The 20,347-nt window shown below is 43.2% G+C and overlaps 1 protein-coding gene across 1 annotated transcript in view; it reads right to left on the bottom strand.

Moving 5' to 3' along the window:
• The window catches only part of znf408 (zinc finger protein 408), a 41,037-nt gene that overhangs the window by 3,036 nt on the left and 17,654 nt on the right, over nucleotides 1-20,347 (bottom strand). Inside the window, exons 5-8 of the mRNA XM_075472467.1 lie at nucleotides 19,418-20,070; nucleotides 14,442-14,651; nucleotides 14,037-14,160; nucleotides 3,075-3,308 (exon numbers count right to left, since the gene is read on the bottom strand). Coding sequence (XP_075328582.1) covers nucleotides 3,075-3,308; nucleotides 14,037-14,160; nucleotides 14,442-14,651; nucleotides 19,418-20,070 — 1,221 coding nt within the window. The remainder of the gene's footprint in view (nucleotides 1-3,074; nucleotides 3,309-14,036; nucleotides 14,161-14,441; nucleotides 14,652-19,417; nucleotides 20,071-20,347) is intronic.

Genomic DNA, 20,347 nt, shown 5'->3' with positions numbered 1-20,347 from the left:
CAGTTCTTTGTTTGTTTTGTTCACAGTTATGTTTTTGAATCCGGCTCAGCCGCGCTTTTAGTTTGAACCTTGTTTTTTGCTTAAATAAACCCAGTTTTGCTTTTGAAGTCTGCATCCGTGTCCTTCCCTAAAACCCAACCCTGACAGCTAGCTCCTTTAGCCAGCGCTAAAGGAAAAGGGCAAAAAGCAGCACAAAAACCATGCTCATCCTGAATGTCTCACTATGATTACAACAACAAACTACAAATACAACATGAAGAAAGTCAAGGACATGCATGCCAGCTTCCACTCATCCCAGTATTAAGGTAAATATGGTCTTAACTGAAAATGTATTGGCTGTGTTGTTTCTTTTTCTGTGAGGTGTTTCATATGTAGAAATGCACATTTGCAAAAGGGGACTTTAGTATGTTGTCGTAAAAGTGGCTCTTCCCTTGATTTTGCTCGGCCAATGTGGCTCTGGTGAAAAAAATAGTGAGCATCACTGCTTTAGAGCATCGTTTAAATGCCGCAGCCTACCTGAGTGTTGCTGCTGACCACGTCCATCCCTTTATGAGCACAGTGCACCATCTTCTGATGGCTGCTTCCAGCAGGATAAAGCACCACGTCACAAATGGCCTCCACAGTCACCAGATCTCAACCCAACAGAGCAGCTTTGGGATGTGGTGGAACGGGAGATTCTCATCACAGATGTGCAGCAGCTGCCTGATGCTGTCATGTTAATATGGAGCAAAACCTCTGAGGAATGTTTCCAACAGCTTGTTGAAAGTTTGCCACGAAGAATTAAGGCGGTTCTGAAGGCAAAAGAGGCTCCAACCTTTTATTAGCAGGTACCTGATAAAGTGGGATGACTAAAACAGGGTGAGGGTTACTTTAGTGGAATAATGCGTCTGTTTTACACAGCTCAACATCTCTCCTCCAGGTGCATTTCAGGACAGAAGCATCGATTGACACAGGAGGAGACGAGGAGAACCACTGAAGAGCAATTTCCTGTGTCTCCGTCACCTGGTTTTATCACGACACACGGGTCTATTGATTCCAGTGAGAGCCGCCTGCGTCTCAGCAGATTCTCTCCACAAAGAGAAATAGAGATAAAAAACACAAAGCGCATCAGAATTCACTTCCACTGAGCACTAAAACTCAATTTCTGCATTGTGTCTGCTCATAATCTTCACTCAGCCGTGAATATTTCCTCTCAGTTTACACCGCTGTTAGCCCAACAATGGCACCGGGAGGCTGTTTGGGCAGAATCAGCAATGATGCAGAGCGGCCGATATCGGATAAAATCGAGATATTTTTCCAAACTCATTCTGAGAAGTTGAGGCAAACTTTCAGTTGAATTTGTCAAATTAATCACGAATGAGGAACTGCACGGGCTGTGTGCTGAAAACAAGATGCTGCTGGTCATTGGAAAGACTAAAAAAAAACTGTAAAAAACTTTTGTGATCTGGACTCTGTGTAAGCTCAGAGCCTGCTCCACCCTCACCTCCACCCGCTCAACAGATCCTCAGTCCGTGTGGAAGATATATTTACGGAAATATCGGTTATATTTGAGTGTTGAATCAGCTTCAAGATTCCTTTGATTGTCTTTAAGCTAACAGATGTGAGAAGGGAATGAAATCTTGAGCACGGATCTGTGTAAAAACTGTTTAATAATAAGACGTGTGTAAAAACTAGGGCTGGGCGGGTTAACTCGTTAATTATTTAACGACGATAAATATTTTATAGCGCATTAGCGCAGGTTTTATTATTTATTTTATTATTATAAAAGTCTGTTGCTCACAGGCTTTTATTTTGTAAAAGTCTGTTGCTCAGAGGCTTTTATTTTGTAAAAGTCTGTTGCTCAAAGGCTTTTATTTTGTAAAAGTCTGTTGCTCACAGGCTTTTATTTTGTAAAAGTCTGTTGCTCAAAGGCTTTTATTTTGTAAAAGTCTGTTGCTGTCTGCTGTGGAACAGGAAAAGAAAGTAATCGGCGGATCCACCAAACATGGAGAAGGGTACGGAACTTTTACTCGGCCGTTTTCATTTTAAAGTTCTTCCAGACGGCGGAGTCGACAGAACCAAAGTCATCTGTAAACACTGCCAAGTTGAATTGTCTTCTCAGCGTAGTAGTTCCAGTCTAAAATATCACTTAAAGGCAAAACACACAACTGATAGCAGCACTTTTGCACATGAAATTAGGGCTGTAGCGATACACTAATCTCACGATACGATTCGATACGATTCGATACGATTCGATACACTTGCATAATTTTCTGGGGGAAAAAAGGGACGGTGTGATTTGACATGAACCGTTGCTGATTGGACTGGTGGTCTGACCTTTGGACCGGAAGGACAACAACAAACAAACATGAGCTGTGCACTTTAAACAACATTTTTATGAACTAATTTATCACTGTTTTGTACAATGTGACCCCCTGGCATTGTATTGTATTACCTTAATGTTCTGTGTTTTCACTAATTGTAACGTCTGACTTTTCAATGAAGTTTGCTTAAAAAAAACAACTAAAAAAACATAAATCTTTTCTTCGATACTATATCGGGAAACGAAATATCGACATATATCGCAGTATCGATAAAATTGCTCCGCCCTACTAGCCTGAGTTAGTGAACCAATCACAGAAGGGGGGGGGGGGGGGGGGGCAGCAAGACGATGGCGACGTCTATGCGCGACACCGAAGCTTGTAGAGTGTTAATCCAACATGGCAGCGGACACAACGTTACCGTTCGATGCAGACTTAGAAAGTACTTTTATTTTACTTTTTTTCTTCTTCTTCCTCGTCGAATTTCTGTCGCTCTACATACGTCATCTGGTATAAGTGATACAATTGGCTATGAATCGCGCGCAAAGCAGCATGGGAAGAACCAGACGCCATTTGATAGACATTCGTAGCGCCCAATAAACGGCTCTAGGCATTCGTAAACCACGCCTCAAATACGAGAAAATGCACACCTAGTTCCCAGACCACCATCTCATCGAGATGTGGACGCGTCAGCCAGGCTAGCGCCCTACATGCCATGTGCTACAAACAAACTTGACTTTAGAAGTTGTTTTATTTCCCGTCTCGTAGTTTTACCTTTTCCACAGACAGAGCAGCGATGGGGTCTCTCTCCGGTGTGCAGTCTCTCGTGGGACTTCAGACTGTGGGGGTCCCTCAGCGATTTCCCACAGTGGCTGCAGAGGAACCCCCCTCCGGTGTGGGAGAACATGTGCCGGCGGAGGTCTGGTTTCTGGGAGAAAGTCAGGTCGCACTCGGGACAAGGAAACGGCCTCTCTCCACTGTGAGTCCTCAGATGGCACTCCAGGTTCCCTGAGGTGAGCAGACAGAGATGATGCATGGGAAACGGGGGAGGCAGGGGTCACAGAATAAATATGCATCTGTCCAATAACGTGTGAAGATTATACTCTCAACAATAAATTGAAGCTGTCGCGTTGATGGATGATAGCAGGAATTGATCACAGCTGGAAGCATGCTCCCAGCAGAATAAAAATAGTCGATGGCTTCATTCTGATCATAGTTTCTTGGATGTGTCTTAACAACTCAAAAAACTCCTGCTTGGTTTTAAACACAGAGCGCCAAATTCATTTTCCAGATGTTTTCAGACAAAGCAGCAGCAGCAGCAGTATCTCAACTTATCCTGAGATTTTAGTAAACGGACAAAAAATAAAACATGTAGAGCAATTTAAATGTCTGAGTTTGATTCTAGATTAAACACTCAGTTTTAAAGTGCATACACTCCGGTTTTTAGGAGTGCATTTAGTTGTTTTTGTTTCTAGAACGAAGTTGTTTTTCCTCCTTCGGGAGTGATTTTTTTTTTTTGTTAAGAGTTCATAGTTAATTGCCCTCTTCTTAGCAGAGTGAGTTGTGGTTGTTTTTTCCTCTTTTATTTATTAAGTTTTATATCATATAAAGGCAAGGCATCTTTATTTCTTTATTTATACAGCGCATTTCATACCACAGGCAACTCAATGTGCTTTACATAAAGACGAGGCAGTTAAAAGAACAGCATAAAGCAGCAATTTAAAGAGAAAAAAAATAGAATAAAAATTAAAAACACAGTTAAAAGCAATCAAAGAAGAGGGGAAAAAGAAAGATATAAACTCAACCATAAGCACACCGAAAGAGATATATAGAATATATAGAATTACATTTTCATCGCTGATTATTTCATCATATTGGTGGTTGGAATTATAAAATAAAATCTGCCTAAATTGGATTCTCTGCATCTGAGTCCTCTTTCAAGCCCAGGTCTGACAGATCCCTATTGTGCACTTCATGATTTTGGCGCCCTTGTTTCCTGTTTTTCTTTCTCTTTTTTTCTTTTTTTGCCAGTGTGTTTTGTCTATTTTTAAAATATTATGGTCTGCATAATACTTTTATCTGTCATATTGTACAATCTTAATCTGTTCTTGCCTTGGTGGAAATTAGCAAATGTTGCTACAACATGGCACAAGGGATCTCTTCTCTCAAGATTAATGCTTTTGTGCATTGTCCCCGTTTTAAATAAAATAAAAATAAATAAAATAAAATAAATAAAATACTCGGGTATGTTCGAGCGAGACTTCAGCCGTCGGCGAGAAAAGCAGTAAAACACAAGACTGAAGTCAAGTTGGCCGCAGTTTAAAAGCATAAATGACCTCACTTACCCTCTTAATTGCCATGGAAACAGTGAAGTTTTTTCACCGTTTCTGCGTTTTTTTTGTTCCAATTTATGTTTTTATGAGTAGACGGCGAAGCGAGTGCACTTTCCACGAGCTCATAACCTCAAACTGCTCTCCGATTCTCTGGAGTCAGTTGCTATGGAGACGTCATGACTCGGCGACCTGACTGAGAGAGTCGGGTCTGGTGTGTTTACCTCGCTGAAGTGTTTATGTGCGATAAGATAAATAATCAGCGGCACTGACACAAGTACAGGAGGGTCAGGCGGTCAACAAAGTGCCTTTTCTTCAAACATCAGACGCGACTACTTCTGGGGTTTTGTGAAACTATTGCAGTGAAACAATATGACAGGCTGAGGGATTTAAACAGAGAAAACCTGCCCGGACCGTCTTCTTATGGATAAATAATTCAAAGGGAAGCTGCACCCTGATGAATCATCACATTGTGCGTTTATCTCAGAGTTTACCTCAAAAACAGCATGTCGCTGTATCTGGGAATAAAAAGCAAACTGTTGAACAGCAGGGACGAGTCGAGGTAAAGCTCATTAAGTCACGGACAGATAATGACATCATGAGACGTTGTTCTCAGATCTTCTGAAGCAGGCGGACACATTTTTCATTGAAAAAAATTCATACTTTTCCACTATAACTGCCAGAACAAACTGCCAGTGGAGATTAAACTTTCACCAAATGGAGACATTTTTAAATCCAGGTTAAAGACATTTCTGTTCTCATGTGTCTATGCATGAAATCTGCACGATATCTTTGAACTTATCTAGACTGTTGCTTGTTTTTAAATTCATTTAAATGATTTTATTTGTTTCTCTTTATATTCTTTTATGTATTTTTAATGCTTCTTACACTCCCTGCTGCAATGCTTTTATTTTATGTGAAGCACTTTGAACTGTTTTGTATATGAAATGTGCTACAAATAAATTTGATTTGATATGTCGGAAATACTGCGCAGATATAAAGAAATTGAGTTGGGGTGTAAGGCGCAACAGGCTGAGGGCTCAGGAAGGCTGGCTCCGTCCTGGGGGTCCAGCTGGACTATTGGCCTGTTTCCACCACGCAGTCCGGTACGGGTCGGTTCAGAACGGTTCGCTTATTTCAGTGTTTCCACTACCACCAAAGCGTACCGGTCCCATGGAACCCGTTACCATGGAACCCGTTACCATGTCTGTAACCCTTCTGCTTGGGGTACCGAGCCCACAGGACCGGTTCCCGCTCTGCTCTCCGGTGTTGGTGCGGAGGCTGTGCAGCGGGAGCTCGATGGCGCTGGGCCAAACCAAAAACGTTTTACAGCCGATTGCCGCAAAAATGGCTGAGAGTGGTTTCAACCGGACCGCGAGCCGGTGTGGCATTAAGCTGAAGAAGCTTGGAGGTAGGGCTGGGCGATATATCGATATTTAAGATATATCGATATATTTTTAAATAAGATATGGAATTAGGCCATATCGCATATATCGATATACAGACATCCCAAGTTCCAAAAACTAATTTCAGGGAGATGCTTATCGAACACCCCCCCCCCATTGTACCTATTTTATTTTATAGGCTAATTTTATTTAAGATATTTTATTTATTTAAATGTGCACCTTACGGAGCTTTGTTATACAGTGTGTATGTTTACATTTTATAGTGAGTTTTCAATAAAACTACTCGTATTTGGCTTTGACTTTGACTGAGCATTTCATATCACAGCTCTCACTTTGCGGAAAAAATATCGGGATATATATCGTATATCAATTTTCAACCTAAATATATCGAGATATGACTTTTGGTCCATATCGCCCAGCGCTACTTGGAAGTGGTTCCAAATTATGGATGTTATTTGCTGTTATTTGCTGTTAACGCTTCGGCACGCAGTCCGCCCACCCTGAGGGTCCCCTTTGTACAGTGGGAACGCAAGCTGACCCCAAAGCGACCCGACCCGTACCGTACCGGGCTGCATAGTGGAAACGAGGCTTTTGTTGGGGGTGTCTAAGAGGAGGATGCTGCGTAAACTGCACAGCATCCCGGACAACAACACTCACCCTCTCCACCCGGTGCTAACCCTGCTGTGTGAGACTGAACGCCAGAGGAAGTCCTTTCTGCCTGTGGCCGTCAGACTGTTTAACTCTTCTACCTCAGGCGATTTCCTGAGGCCAAAATGTCCCTTGTTTGTATACACTGTATCTTATTGATGCTGCTAACATTGCACAGGGCTGTAAATTGTATCTACCTTCAGTTAACACCCACCTACAATCTGTAATTTTGTTGCTTCGTTAATTGTGTTGTATTCAGTTACTTTATTTTATTACTTTCCCACTTTGTATTGTAACTGTTGCACAGCAAATCTCCCTCGGGATAAATAAAGCTTTTTGAATCTTGAATAAAGGAGAAATCTCGACATTGTGGCATTAATTTGACTCCACCTATCTCCCCCTCCTGTGACTGACAGCTATGATAATGATAACTGAGCAGGGTACAAACTGTGAGATTGTATAAATAAAGTCCCCATAAGGCGGAGTCGTGGAGTCGCTCGATCCTCCACCTGTTTGTCCTGGTGAAAGGCCTGAGGAGGAACCAAGTGACCGACAGTCCACAGAATATTTCACGCTTCAACTCACTGCTTGATGAACTCGATGGCTGCTTTGTTCCACCCCATTAGGGTGGTGTCTTGTATAAAAAGACATCCAATAATCTTGATTTATCCCACGGTTCACCGATCATTTACTCTGCTGGAGCCATTTTCAACAGAGGATAAATTCCAAGAGCTTAAAGAAGACAATAATTTCTTAATCTTGGGAATCTTTAGATTCGTTTTGCCTGTTTTATAGCTTCACAGTTTTTGGTAATTTCAGAATGAGGGGGAGCTTTCTCTCGGAGGAAACCTCTTCCTGAGATCGATCTGATCGAAGTTTAAAATTCTTATATTTGTGTATAAATGTCTTCATGGCCTTGCTCCATCCCACCTCTCTGACTTGCTTCAGCCGCACAATCCTTCACGGTCTCTGACATCAGCTGCTCTTGGCTATTCTGGGAACTGTGTAACGGGTTACCAGTTCACATTAGGCCTCCTCACTACCTGTTTCTAAAGCCCATTTAAAGCCCATCTGTTTTCCCTGGTGTTTGACACAACGTGAGTTGTTGTTTTGTACGTGTGATGTTGTGTTTGCTCCATTTGTTTTATGTCTACTTTGTCTTTTAAAGTCTTAGTGTACAGAATTTTGGCCAAATATTGTAGTTTTAAGATGCGCTTTATCAATAACTTGAGCTGGAATGGATTGAAATGCAATTCTCTATTAGAAAAGCTAGGAAGATAAACGAGAAAACACTTCAAGAAACATGCTGTTTTACAGCATGAAAGCAGTTTGGTAAATATGCTTGTGTGAGAAACTGCGTTTCTGAGCCGTTGAAGACGCAACAAACGGATACGTTCAGTTGACTTGTTTTTGAATTTATTAACACAAAGTAACATTAGCCCCCTTAGCTGCCTTTTTACTCAGTCTAACTGTGATGTTTGAACTAAAACCTGTTCCCATGTCTAATGCCAACAAAATACAGACATTTGAAACAGTTTCACTCACTGTTTGAGGTTAAGACTCAAGCCCTTTTAGTGTTGGAACAGCCTCAACTTTTAGCTTCGGTTTCCCTGCTAAGTCAGAGTCATACTGGGTTATCATCTGCAAAGGTGTGTTGCAGAACAGGAAAAACAAACTGGATCTACTGATCAAAGACTGCTGGGTGTTTGGGGAAGCTGAACAGTGTCAACTTGCCTTGCAACACAGTTTTTTTTAAGAGATCTCTGAAGCAAAAACAAGCAAGCGGATCGCTCGTTCCTTGCGTATCGATAACTTCCGTTTTTAAAATGCTTGCAGTGGATAATATGCCGGGAGAATTTGACTAGGAATGCATTGATCCGATATTTGTATCGGTACCGATATTGAAGAAAATTCTAGATCGGATATCGGTGACAATGGGCCGATCCATATAGGCTGATTTTTATTTATCGATTTTTTTTTTTTTCTTTGTCCTGTCCAGCATTATGGCAGCAGAACTGTGATCTGAATACCGTTTATGCCAAACACATTTGCTTTGCCAAAGGATGCTTAAAGGCCTCGGTATGCTTCTCCGTCGCTATCCGTCAACCCGACTCCGTGGTCACGCAGAGGCTATTAAACCTTTCGAAGTTCTCTGTCGGGATGTCGGATACCCAAGGCAGTTCACCTCCCGATCAGTACGCGGCGCTACGTTAGACGACCCAATCTCACGACGTCTATGGTGAAAGTGGATGATTGATTGTTCACCTTCCGGCTCCGTTCCACTCCTCACAGTGAACGATGGCGACCGACAGAGAAAGACTGTTGTTGGAGTTGGAGCTTGTTGATGTTGAAATGCAAATAATTTTGACCAAATGTTGCAGTCTCCGCGAGTGTCCGTCTCCTCGATGGATAGATAGATAGGAATTTAGGCCGACGCACACAAGCAACGGAGAGCGTCTCCGGGAGGGTCTCTGTCTACAGAGAGGGCACTCAGGCTCTCAAAATTAGGCTTAAGCCTGAGCTTGAGAAATCTCCTTGAGCAGGTAACTGACACTGAGTGCCAGTTTGTGTGTCAGCCAGCCTAGGCCTGACTCAGGGAACTGGACGCCCCTGCCATACATAGTCCCCTGAGATGTCTAATTGGGCTTGGGACGCAAGCTCAGGACTGATCACCCTGCAGCTGGCCGCCTCTGGAGAGGGTGTATAGTGTTGAAGGCCGAAACACCCCATGACCCAGAGGTACACTACTGACGATGCGTACCCGCAAATTCCTTCTCCCTCAAGTTCACCCACCTCCACCAACAAAGCCTCCTCCTCAACTGCCTCGTACACTCAACACCCTTTCAAGTCGATTGTTGTGTCACGAGCCTTCATTTCTCCTTCAAGTCCACCATCCGCCATTCACCTATTGTCAACTTAGCATATGTGTTCGCACAAGAATATTTACACCTAATTCTGTGTATTCTGGAAATTGTGACTTAAGCCTCAACACAACAAATCTTACAATGTTCTCTTCCTGGATTTGGCATTCATCCAAGGGTCGCCTGTGCCCCCTAGTGGTGAAAAAACTTGTCAAGTTGGGACTACCTCTGTTTTTTTTTAGTTTTTACCGAGCTAGAGAAGCTGTTGTTTTGTTCAGATGCTTTTCCATTCTCAATTTCAGCTCCTTTATTATTTAATATTTTGTTTTAAATTAGATTTTGAATCCCTAACTGCACTGACTGAACCAGCTACACTTGTTATATTTTTATGGTTCGGATTGTTTTACTGGTGCACAATTATTAAATAAATAAGTAATTCAGTACATTTGTAGAAGCTAAGCCAATGCTTTAAGCCACTGCACTTGTTAAAACCTAATTGACGCGCCTGGACCAACCCATCACGGAGGAATAAGTACCCTGTTGCCTTTGAGTTTATACAAACAACTCCGTTTATTTGCCTCTCATGATTACATCCGTACGGAGCATAATATGTTGCTGCACAGCGGTCAAAAACTGTTTTGTTGTCCGGAAACACCTGACGAGCCCCCAAACATACATACAATATATATAGGCCACCCGCCAATCACAATCCGACAACAATTAGACAACAATTAACAAATCTGCTCTTACAACATTTATATCTCTTTATTTTTTTTAAAGGGACACTATGTAATATATTAAGTCATTTATTAGCTCAAATCAACATATTCATTCATAAGTTAGTCCTCATTGGTGTAAAATTATCTCTGTCAACAATCTCACTTATCCTCCTGAGTGAAGAATAACTTGTCTGTATCTACATAGAGCGGGCAAGCTCTATGGAGTCTGCCATGTCCTTCCGGTCTATGAAAAACGACGAAGTGCCGAAAGGGACATAAAGCACTTCAAATCGCGTTTTCCCCAACGCCAGGCCTGCAAGCGGACAGTACGTAATTTTGACGTCACGTTTGCACGCAGGTATAAACAGAGCCAGTCTACGCCGTTAGACATTCTCTGGTGTAAACCAGCCTGAACGGCCTGCACTTTTGTTCGCTATGGAAGACCATAGTTATGCCACGCCACAGGAGAAGGGATCCTCGACGCCAAAAAAGCGAATAAGAGAATTGAAAAGGCAACGTGACCGGCAAATCCACAAAAAGAGTAGTCTGGGAATTCCCATGCTGCTTTGCGCGCAGTTTCATTCACACTGCAAAGTCAGCCTGGAAACCAGCGCCCTTATTTTTGCCTGAGTTAGGGAACCAATCACAGAACGGGGGGGGGACGACATTGCGCGACACCGAAGCTTGTAGAGTGTTAATCCAACATGGCAGCGGACACAGCGTTACCATTTGATGCAGCCTTAGAAAGTGTTTTAAGTAGCTTAGAACGCAAGTTTACTTTTAAAAAAGAGCAACGTTTGGCGTTGAAAGATTTCATTGCCAAGAAGGATGCGCAAAGCAGCATGGGATGAACCAGAAGCCATTTGATAGACATTCGTAGCGCCCAATAAACGGCTCTAGGCATTCGTAAACCACGCCTCAAATACGAGAAAATGCACACCTAGTTCCCAGACCACTATCTCATCGAGATGCGGACGCGTCAGCCAGGCTACAAAAAGAGGGTAAACATCGGGGTCGCTTTTCCCAGATGGAAAGAGCTAATGAAGGAGAAAGATTTTCAAAGGGATGCTGAGGTTTCCTGCTTTCTTCTCGACAGGTAAGTCAATGTCACCGTCTAAATTACAAGCTTTTCTCATTGCTTGGTTGTGTAATTCATTACATATTCATTCCATTTTTAACAATGGTCAACACTGGTCAAGATAGGGCTATCCGCCGAATGGCTTATTACCATCGCTAATGGTAAATAGATTTTATCTCGTAAATTATCCCACTAATAATGCATTGATTGTTACCAAACTTCTGCCGTAGTACACATAGGCTCTTAACTCACAAAACGAGGCATTAGAAAGTTTGTAAGTTTACCGGGAGTTTATTTAAAAGAACACTTTCCAGATAGCAACTACACACTGCGGCTAACGCTAACGCTGCGTCGACAACAATCTTGACACATACCGCCTGCCGTAGTTCAACAAGTTGCAACGCACATTTGAAAACGCGAGGCGCTAGAGCAGACAGGGGGTCCGCGACCCCCAGGGGGTCCGCGGAGGTACTGCAGGGGGGTCGCGAAATCTTTGGTTGATTAGACGATTTAAAAAAAAATTTACATGCATGTTTAGAGTTAAAATCTGTGGATTATTTGAATAGCTCAGTGTTGTATGCAAGATGTTTATAAATGGCAGTGGCACGGCCACCCTGTACCTTGCACATGTTTAAAATAAAAACATGAATATATTAACCTGTGTATTATTTGAATAGCTTAGTATTGAATCTACAATAACAGAGTAGCTATGTTTATACACGGCACTAGGCCCCGTTAAATATAAAACACAATTGTATGCCATATAAATAGTAGGGGGGTCCCTGCTCCAACTCTCCATCAGTTTGGGGGTCCCTGGCCTGAAAAACGTTGAAGACCCCTGCGCTAGAGAGCAAATTCATTCAACTTTGCAAAATAAAATTGCACCACTAGATGGGGGAAGAAATTACAAAGTGTCCCTTTAAAAAAATAGGAAAGAAATGTTTAAATCAAGTCTGATGTTGCCTTGCACAGAAGAATGATCCCAGTCTTTTCCACACAATGAAACTTACCGTTTGTTACCATAATTCTGTGCTGTTTTTCTGTATCGGTATCGGCTGACACTAAACCTCAGATTTCAGTATCAGAGGTGAAAAAAAAGCAGATCGGTGCATCCCTAAATATGAACATTAAATGAAATCCTAAATTGTGACAAGTTGTGACAATCTAAAAGCAAAACGAGCCGTAACGAGCTGTGCTGCAGCCTCAGGCAGTCCCAGGAACGTGCACAATAAGCGTCAGTGTACTTCAGAATAAATATTTCAATACATGAGGACCTGCTATCTCGGCCAGGTTGCTCTTTGAAAAGAGACGCTACATCTGAGATATAAGAAATATAATAATAACTTAACACAGCCATAAAAGAAACGATAGTTAATTTGCATTTCTAAAAGATTATGCCATAAATCAAATGTTCAGACATGCTCAATATTTGGTTATACACCCACTGATCACATTGTTGCCTTTCCATGACAATCCACCACTCACATAGAGTTTTATCTTTATCCGTAATTATTTATATTTGATTCATTTCAACTTCATAATGTGCAATATTATTTATACTAGGTCACTTTACTTTTTAGTACTTGCTTTTTCTCTTTTCTTTTCTTTTTATTTCTTGTTCACGTTTCTTGCTGTTGTTGCTGCTGTGGCAAATGAATTTCCCAGTTGTGGGATGAATAAAGTATAATCTAATCTAATCTAATCTATGTGTGGATGTTATTCCAAATATAAAGTTATAATTTCTTTAAAAGTGAATCGGATGCAGATTTAGTTGTTATAAAGCAGCCATTTTACAGACTGTGATTTACAGACTCAGAGGCAGCTCTGTCTCACCATGTCGGTTCAGTTACATCATGCATCTCACTTTCATTTCAACTTACTTTCACTTCACAGCCGTGACTCGTATACTCTAACATCGTGGTGAGTACTTTAGCTGTGTTCCATGATTCCATACGATACTGCATAGTCTATGATTTTGGATTTACTACACAGCCGTGAGCCTTGTTTTTCTCTGCTTTCCTTTCTGCTTACAGTATGTATTGCATGGTGTTTCCCATCAGACAGGAGGGAGGGAGGGAGGGAGGGAGGGGGGGTCTGCACATCCTCACTAATGGCGCTTTTCCACCAGCTCGCTTCGGCTCGGCGCGCTATCGCGTGTTTCCACTAGCACGCCGTACCTGCAACCGGGACGATTTTTTGTACCACCTCAGCCCTGGTTCCAAGCAGGCCGAAGCGTTACTAAAACGTGACGTCAGCTGACTGCCTTCCACTGATTGGGCGATGAGTGTCGTCACTGGAAGCGTCATAACGCGGTTAATAAAAGCTAGCGTTAGCAACCGTTAGCTTACCTCCAAACATCGTCTTTTTGAAGCTCGTAACAAAACTCTCCGGTACTTTTCAATACTGTTTTGTCTGGCAGCCAGGATTCTTCTCTGGCTCTCTTCTCTTGCCTTTTGTGCGACAAAAATCCACAGGGTGAGCAGCAACACGCGCAGCCGTGTTACGACGACCCCGCCCACGTCGAGGAGGCACGAAGTGTAATGGAAACACAACCAAGCCGAGCCGTGGCGAGCCGTGTAGAGGTAGTGGAAAAGCGCCATAAGATCTGCTGTCAGACAAACATTTGGCCGTAGCAGCAGCAACATGAAACAGATCACAGCTGACTGCTGATCACACCTGCGCTCCATCTGTTACCTTTCTGACTGAAGCACTTCCCGCAGTGCTGACAGATGTGAGGTTTCTCCCCCGTGTGGAGCCTCATGTGGTTCCTCAGGGAGCTGGTGTTGGCCAGCAGCTTGGGACAAACTTCGCACTGCAACTGGGGAAAGAAACCAGGATAAGTGGCAGAAGTGTCTCACTTTCCAGAAAGAATAAAAAGATGTTGCATGAAAGTCTGGAATAGCTGCAGGGGAGAGGAGAGGCAGCGCTTAAATTATTCCTCCTTAGTCATCGCAGATTTCAACTTAAGTACGGAACACGGGTAAAAAATGAATACATTTAGCTGGCTGGCGCTCTTCTTTATAAATCAGCTGGAACTTGCACCAGTCATCAGAGATGACAGGGGAAGATGAGAGGGTGCAGGGTGGAAGTCGTAGGTACCTTCGGGGGCTGTGTGTAGCTCATTCTGCTGCAGTGAAGGAGGCGGTGGATGCGCAGGGAGGGGCGGCGTGCAAAGGCTTTGCCACAGTGCTCACAGGTGTAAGGCTTTTCTCCAGTGTGCAGCACCATGTGCTCCTTCAGGTCCCGCTTCAGGCCGTAGGTCTTCTCACAGTGAGGACAGGAGAACGGGCGCTCGCCGCGGTGACTCATCTGGAAACAAAGCCGTTATTATTTGAAATAAGACATGTGAGCATCGGTTACTCTCCTCCAGGGCGGCTGAATTACTGCCTGATAACGGTGACTAAGCTTCCACAGCTAAAGAACAGCTCCTCACTCTGAACCCACACACGTGTTTTTTCTGTCAGGCGGAAAGCTGGATAAAGATAACGGCTCTGACAGCAGACGATGTTTCAGATAAAGTGGACACGTCCTCCCTGCTGCTTCGTTTATAATCAAAGACTATCCTCTCTGGGACTCCCCACAACAGCTTTTCATCCTGATTTATATCCACCCAGAGCCAAGGCATCCTCAGCCTCTGAGTGTATCAGAAATAAATAGATAAACTTGAACTGATTTCCCCAGATGCCCCAGAATTCATCTTTAATAATGGTTCCTTACAGTGAATCAACTGTGCTACCGGTCAGATGGGCTCCAGAATATGTTGACGTCTGCTACAGTGGATCTAACGGAGAAGCACTGGGGTTAGAGTGTAATGATGTGGGGCTGTAAGAGTGTCGGGGAGATGGCATTTATAATGTAGAGCTATGTAAATCTACATCTTAGTTATCTTTGAATGCTCATATCATAGGCTGTGTTCGAAACCGTATACTTCTCCTACTACTCATACTAACATTTTGAGTTAGTAAGCGAGTTTGAGTAAGCGAGAAGTTCCGGGATGCATACTAGATTCGCCCAAATGTTGGGTATGCATCATGAGGTTACTACTCATACTCAAACTACCCAAGATGCAATGTAACGTGACGTCGCTGATCGTCATTTCCTGTCAAAACGGCAGTTTCAAGCTAGTTACAACGAGGGTAGGTTCACTTCCTGTTTTCAAAACAAAAGCACCAATTGTATCGTAATGGCTTTCCCTATGATAAAAGGCAACGGGTATTTTATTTTGTGAAAATAACCGGAAGTGCGTTGCTCACTGCGGCTAGCTTTAGTAGCGCCGAATTCGTGGGAACAAAATTGTAAATAGCCGGTATTTTGTCAGGTTTTCAACACGTTGGGGGTCTAAACGACTACTTTCTCACCTGAAAATGTTTCAAATATTGCTAAAGTTTACAGAGTTTAGAGCTTAAGCAAAATCAGCTTCAGGCCGACTGATTTTGGCTCGGGCAGGAGCAAAATGCATTGTGGGTAAACGCTCTGCATACTGTCTGATCGATGAGTATGCAGTATGTAGTATGGAAGTATGCAGTTTGCAAGTATGTAGTATGGAAGTATGCAGTTTGCAAGTATGTAGTATGGAAGTATGCAGTTTGCAAGTATGTAGTATGTAAGTATGCAGTATGCAGTATGTAGTATGGAAGTATGCAGTATGTAGTTTGTAGTATGTAATGGAAGTATGTAGTATGTAAGTATGCAGTATGCAGTATGTAGTATGGAAGTATGTAGTATGTAGTATGTAGTATGCAGTATGTAGTATGGAAGTATGCAGTATGTAGTATGTAGTATGCAGTATGTAGTATGCAGTATGTAGTATGTAGTAAGCAGTATGTAGTATGCAGTATGTAGTATGTAGTATGCAGTATGTAGTATGTAGTATGTAGTATGCAGTATGTAGTATGTAGTATGCAGTATGTAGTAAGCAGTATGTAGTATGCAGTATGTAGTATGTAGTATGTAGTATGCAGTATGTAGTATGTAGTATGCAGTATGTAGTAAGCAGTATGTAGTATGCAGAATGTTACCTGCTCCCTCAAACTGTTTACTGTTTACTTCTCAAAATCCATCTCTTGGTCAACAAAGTGCTGCTCCCGACATCAGCTCCCCCCACTGGTCTCAGCCGACAATGACTCTCTCCCCAGTTTCTTTTCCTATTCAGACAATAATAAATCAAAGGGCTTTCCGTTCATGTCCCGTTGTCCGTGAGGGCTCTGACCCGCGATGGCTCCGCCCCCTGGCCCAGGCTGTCGTTACAAACGGGGCTGCCCTTCTTAAGATGGCGCTGCTAAATGCCCGCTCTATTGCAAACAAAACTTTTGTACTGAATGATCTTTTTTACCTCAAAAACCTTGGACTTTCTGTTTCTAACTGAGACTTGGCAGAGGCCTGTGGATCAGGCCCATCTTATTGAACTATGCCCTCCTGATTGTACGTTTTTCTGCACTCCTAGGCCTTTGGGCAGGGGAGGAGGTCTTGCTGCAGTCTTTAAGAACTGCTTTCAGAGTTGGAGGGTTAGCACTGGTGTTTTCCCCACCTTCGAACTCCAGATAACTAAAGTCGGCCGCTTAAACCCTTTTTATTGCGTATTGATTTACCGTCCCCCCGGGTCAAATAGTTCTTTTATACCTGATTTCAGTGATTTTTTTTATCCTCCATCACAAGGCTGGACAGAGTTATTATGCTAGGTGATTTTAATATTCATGTTGATGATGCCTCCTGTAACTTTGCTGCTGACTTTCTTAATGTCACAGAATCTTTTAATTTTATTCAACACATGTCCACATGATCTTCTAACTGAACTAAACAACAGGATCAAAGATGCGAGGGCTTCATACTTTGCCAATCTCATTGCAACTAGTAAACGCAATCCTAAAGTCCTATTTGACACCATTAACAACATTGTCTCTCCTGCACCTCCTGATTTGCCAATTCTGTCAAATGAGGACTGCAATCGTTTCCTCTCCTTTTTTGTAGACAAAATAAAAAATATCAGGGATAGCATTATACCCTCCTCCGACCCCCTCTCCAGCCATCAATTTGGGCCATCGATTCTGGATGCCTTCACCCCGATTTCCCTGCAAGACCTCACTGATTTAGTCGGCAGCCTTAACTCCTCAACCAGTTCAGTTGATATCATACCTACATCTGTCCTAAAAATTACTCTTGAAGCTATTGGTCCAAGCCTAGTCACCATCATAAACAATTCCCTGTTATCAGGCTGTGTCCCAACTTACTTTAAACACACAGTTGTCCAACCACTTCTGAAGAAAGCAAACCTTGATCCATCTGCTCCAAATAACTACAGGCCTATATCAAAACTGCCGTTCATTTAAAAAATTTTAGAGAAAGTTGTTGCCAATCAGCTCACTGCAGTTCTGTCTGCCCATAACATTTTAGATAAATTTCAGTCTGGTTTCCGTCAGATGCATTCTACAGAAACAGCGCTTCTCAGAGTCACAAATGATATACTGATGTCCTCTGATGTAGGTGAATGCTCTGTTCTGGTTTTGTTGGACCTTAGTGCAACGTTCGACACTGTCGATCATAAAATTCTGATTGATAGGCTTGGACGGTGGGTTGGGGTCTCTGGGCTGCCCTAAAGTGGTTTTCCTCCTATCTCTCAGATAGGAATTTCTCTGTATCTGTTGGTCCTTTCACGTCAGAAAATACTCCTCTTTCCTGTGGCGTACCCCAAGGGTCTGTCTTGGGTCCATTGTTATTTGCTCTATACATGCTTCCATTAGGGCACATTATAAATAAATTCAGTGGTGTATCTTATCATTGCTATGCTGATGACATTCAGTTATATATCTCCTGCAATCCAGAAAACCAATCCAACTTTGCTGTTTTACAAGACTGTTTGGGTGCCATTAGTGAGTGGTTGGCAAATAACTTCCTCCAGCTGAACACTGAAAAAACAGAGGTTCTAATTATTGCTCCTGAGAATTCAGCCCCCAAAATTGCCCAGAGTATTTGGTTTGTTTCATCAGCTGCTCAGTCAAAGCTAAAAAACCTCGGGGTTTCCTTCGACCGAAGCATGCACTTTAAGGAGCACATAAAATCACTAGCACGAAATTGTTCCTTCCAGCTCAGAAATATAGCAAAACTCAGGTCCATTGTGTCCCGGCCTGAGCTGGAGATGATTATTCATGCATTTGTGTCGTCCCGGTTAGATTATTGTAATTCACTTTTCACATGTCTCAACATATCATCTCTGAACCGTCTACAAATTATTCAAAACACGGCAGCCAGGTTACTGACTAGATCCAACAGGATGACTCACATCACACCCATTCTACTTTCCTTACACTGGCTGCCTATAAGGTTCAGGATCCAGTTTAAAATTCTTCTTATCACATACAGAGCCCTTAATCATCAGGCACCCGGTTACATCTGTGACCTGATCCACCCCTATAACACAACCAGGCCTCTTAGGACCTCAGACCAGAGCTTATTGACTGTCCCCCGCTCTTGTCTAAAGACAAAGGGTGATCGTGCCTTTGAGGTAGTGGCTCCAACTCTTTGGAACTCTCTTCCCCTCTGTCTACGGTCTGCAACTTCTTTAGACATTTTCAAAAAGAATCTGAAGACCCACCTATTTAAAATAGCTTTTATCCGTTCTTAAAGTGCCCATCTGCTCTGTAGCCTCGTGCTTTTCTGCTATTACTGTGTTTTCTTATGTGTGTATATGATGTGTATATGAAATGTTGATTTGCATCGTATTGTGAAGCACTTTGTGAATTTTATTTTCCGTGAAAGGTGCTATACAAATAAATTTATTATTATTATAGTATGCAGTATGCAGTATGCAGTATGTAGTATGCAGTATGGAAGTATGTAGTATGCAGTTTGCAAGTGTGTAGTATGTAGTGTGTAGTATGTAGTGTGTAGTATGGAAGTATGCAGTATGCAGTTTGCAAGTGTGTAGTATGTAGTGTGTAGTATGGAAGTATGCAGTATGCAGTTTGCAAGTGTGTAGTATGTAGTATGGAGTATGGAAGTATGCAGTTTATAAGTATGCAGTATGCGGTTTCGAACACAGCCTTAGACTTTAAACGTTAAAAACAAAGAAGAGAAACTACCTGATGGGCCCTGAAGCTCTCCGCAGAGGTGTAGTTTTTCCCGCAGTCTTTGCAGGTGAAGGGTTTCTCCTCCGTGTGACTGAACTGATGTTTCTTCAGGTGGCCGATCTGGTAGAACTTTTTACCGCAGCTGGAGCACCTGTACCGCCTCTCTCTGACCTCGGGCCGCCACGCCGGGGCGTCCTCGGCGGGACACGCCGTCGCGTTCGGCTCAGCATCGGAGTGCGGTGAGTTCGGGGACGCCGTGGCGCCCTCGGGACGGCTCCTGCCCCGTCCCTCGGCCTGTTTGGATTTCTCAGACGGAGCGGGGCGGCGTTTCGCCCGGCTGGTCGGGCGGTGAACCTGCCGCGGTTTAGCAGCCAGACGGGAGCTGGAGCGGACGGGAGGAAGAGCGGGGAGGCCTCGGGAATCTGTCTCTCCATCTGCTGGGCGGTGGCGTGGCGGCGTGTCCACAGCAGCAGGGACACTGCCCGAGCGTCCGCCTGCTGCTCTGTCCCGTCTCGGCTTGACTTTCCTCTTCCTCTTTCTGCCGGGGTTTCTGTGCTGATCCTCCTGTTCATCCAGCTGAGTCCTGTCTTTGTTTCTCTCCTCCTTATCGTCTTCCTTATCTTGGACGATTGTCTTTAGCTGTTTAGTCTGATCCACCTTGTTTTCTGTCAAAAAAAAAAACAGAATACATCTCTGACATTTATCAAAAAGGAATAAAACCCATAAATTTAATAAAGCCCCTCTCTGTGGAACCAGCTGCCAGTTTGGGAGGCAGAGCCTTCAGTTATCAGGCCCCTCTCTGTGGGACCAGCTGCCAGTTTGGGAGGCAGAGCCTTCAGTTATCAGGCCCCTCTCTCTGGGACCAGCTGCCAGTTTGGGAGGCAGAGCCTTCAGTTATCAGGCCCGTCTCTGTGGAACCAGCTGCCAGTTTGGGAGGCAGAG

Source organism: Odontesthes bonariensis, chromosome 1 (genome assembly GCF_027942865.1).
Source record: "Odontesthes bonariensis isolate fOdoBon6 chromosome 1, fOdoBon6.hap1, whole genome shotgun sequence".
Taxonomy (NCBI): Eukaryota; Metazoa; Chordata; class Actinopteri; order Atheriniformes; family Atherinopsidae; genus Odontesthes; species Odontesthes bonariensis.
The sequence above is the reverse complement of the archived record's forward strand: the minus strand, read 5'-3'. Positions and strand labels throughout refer to the sequence as shown.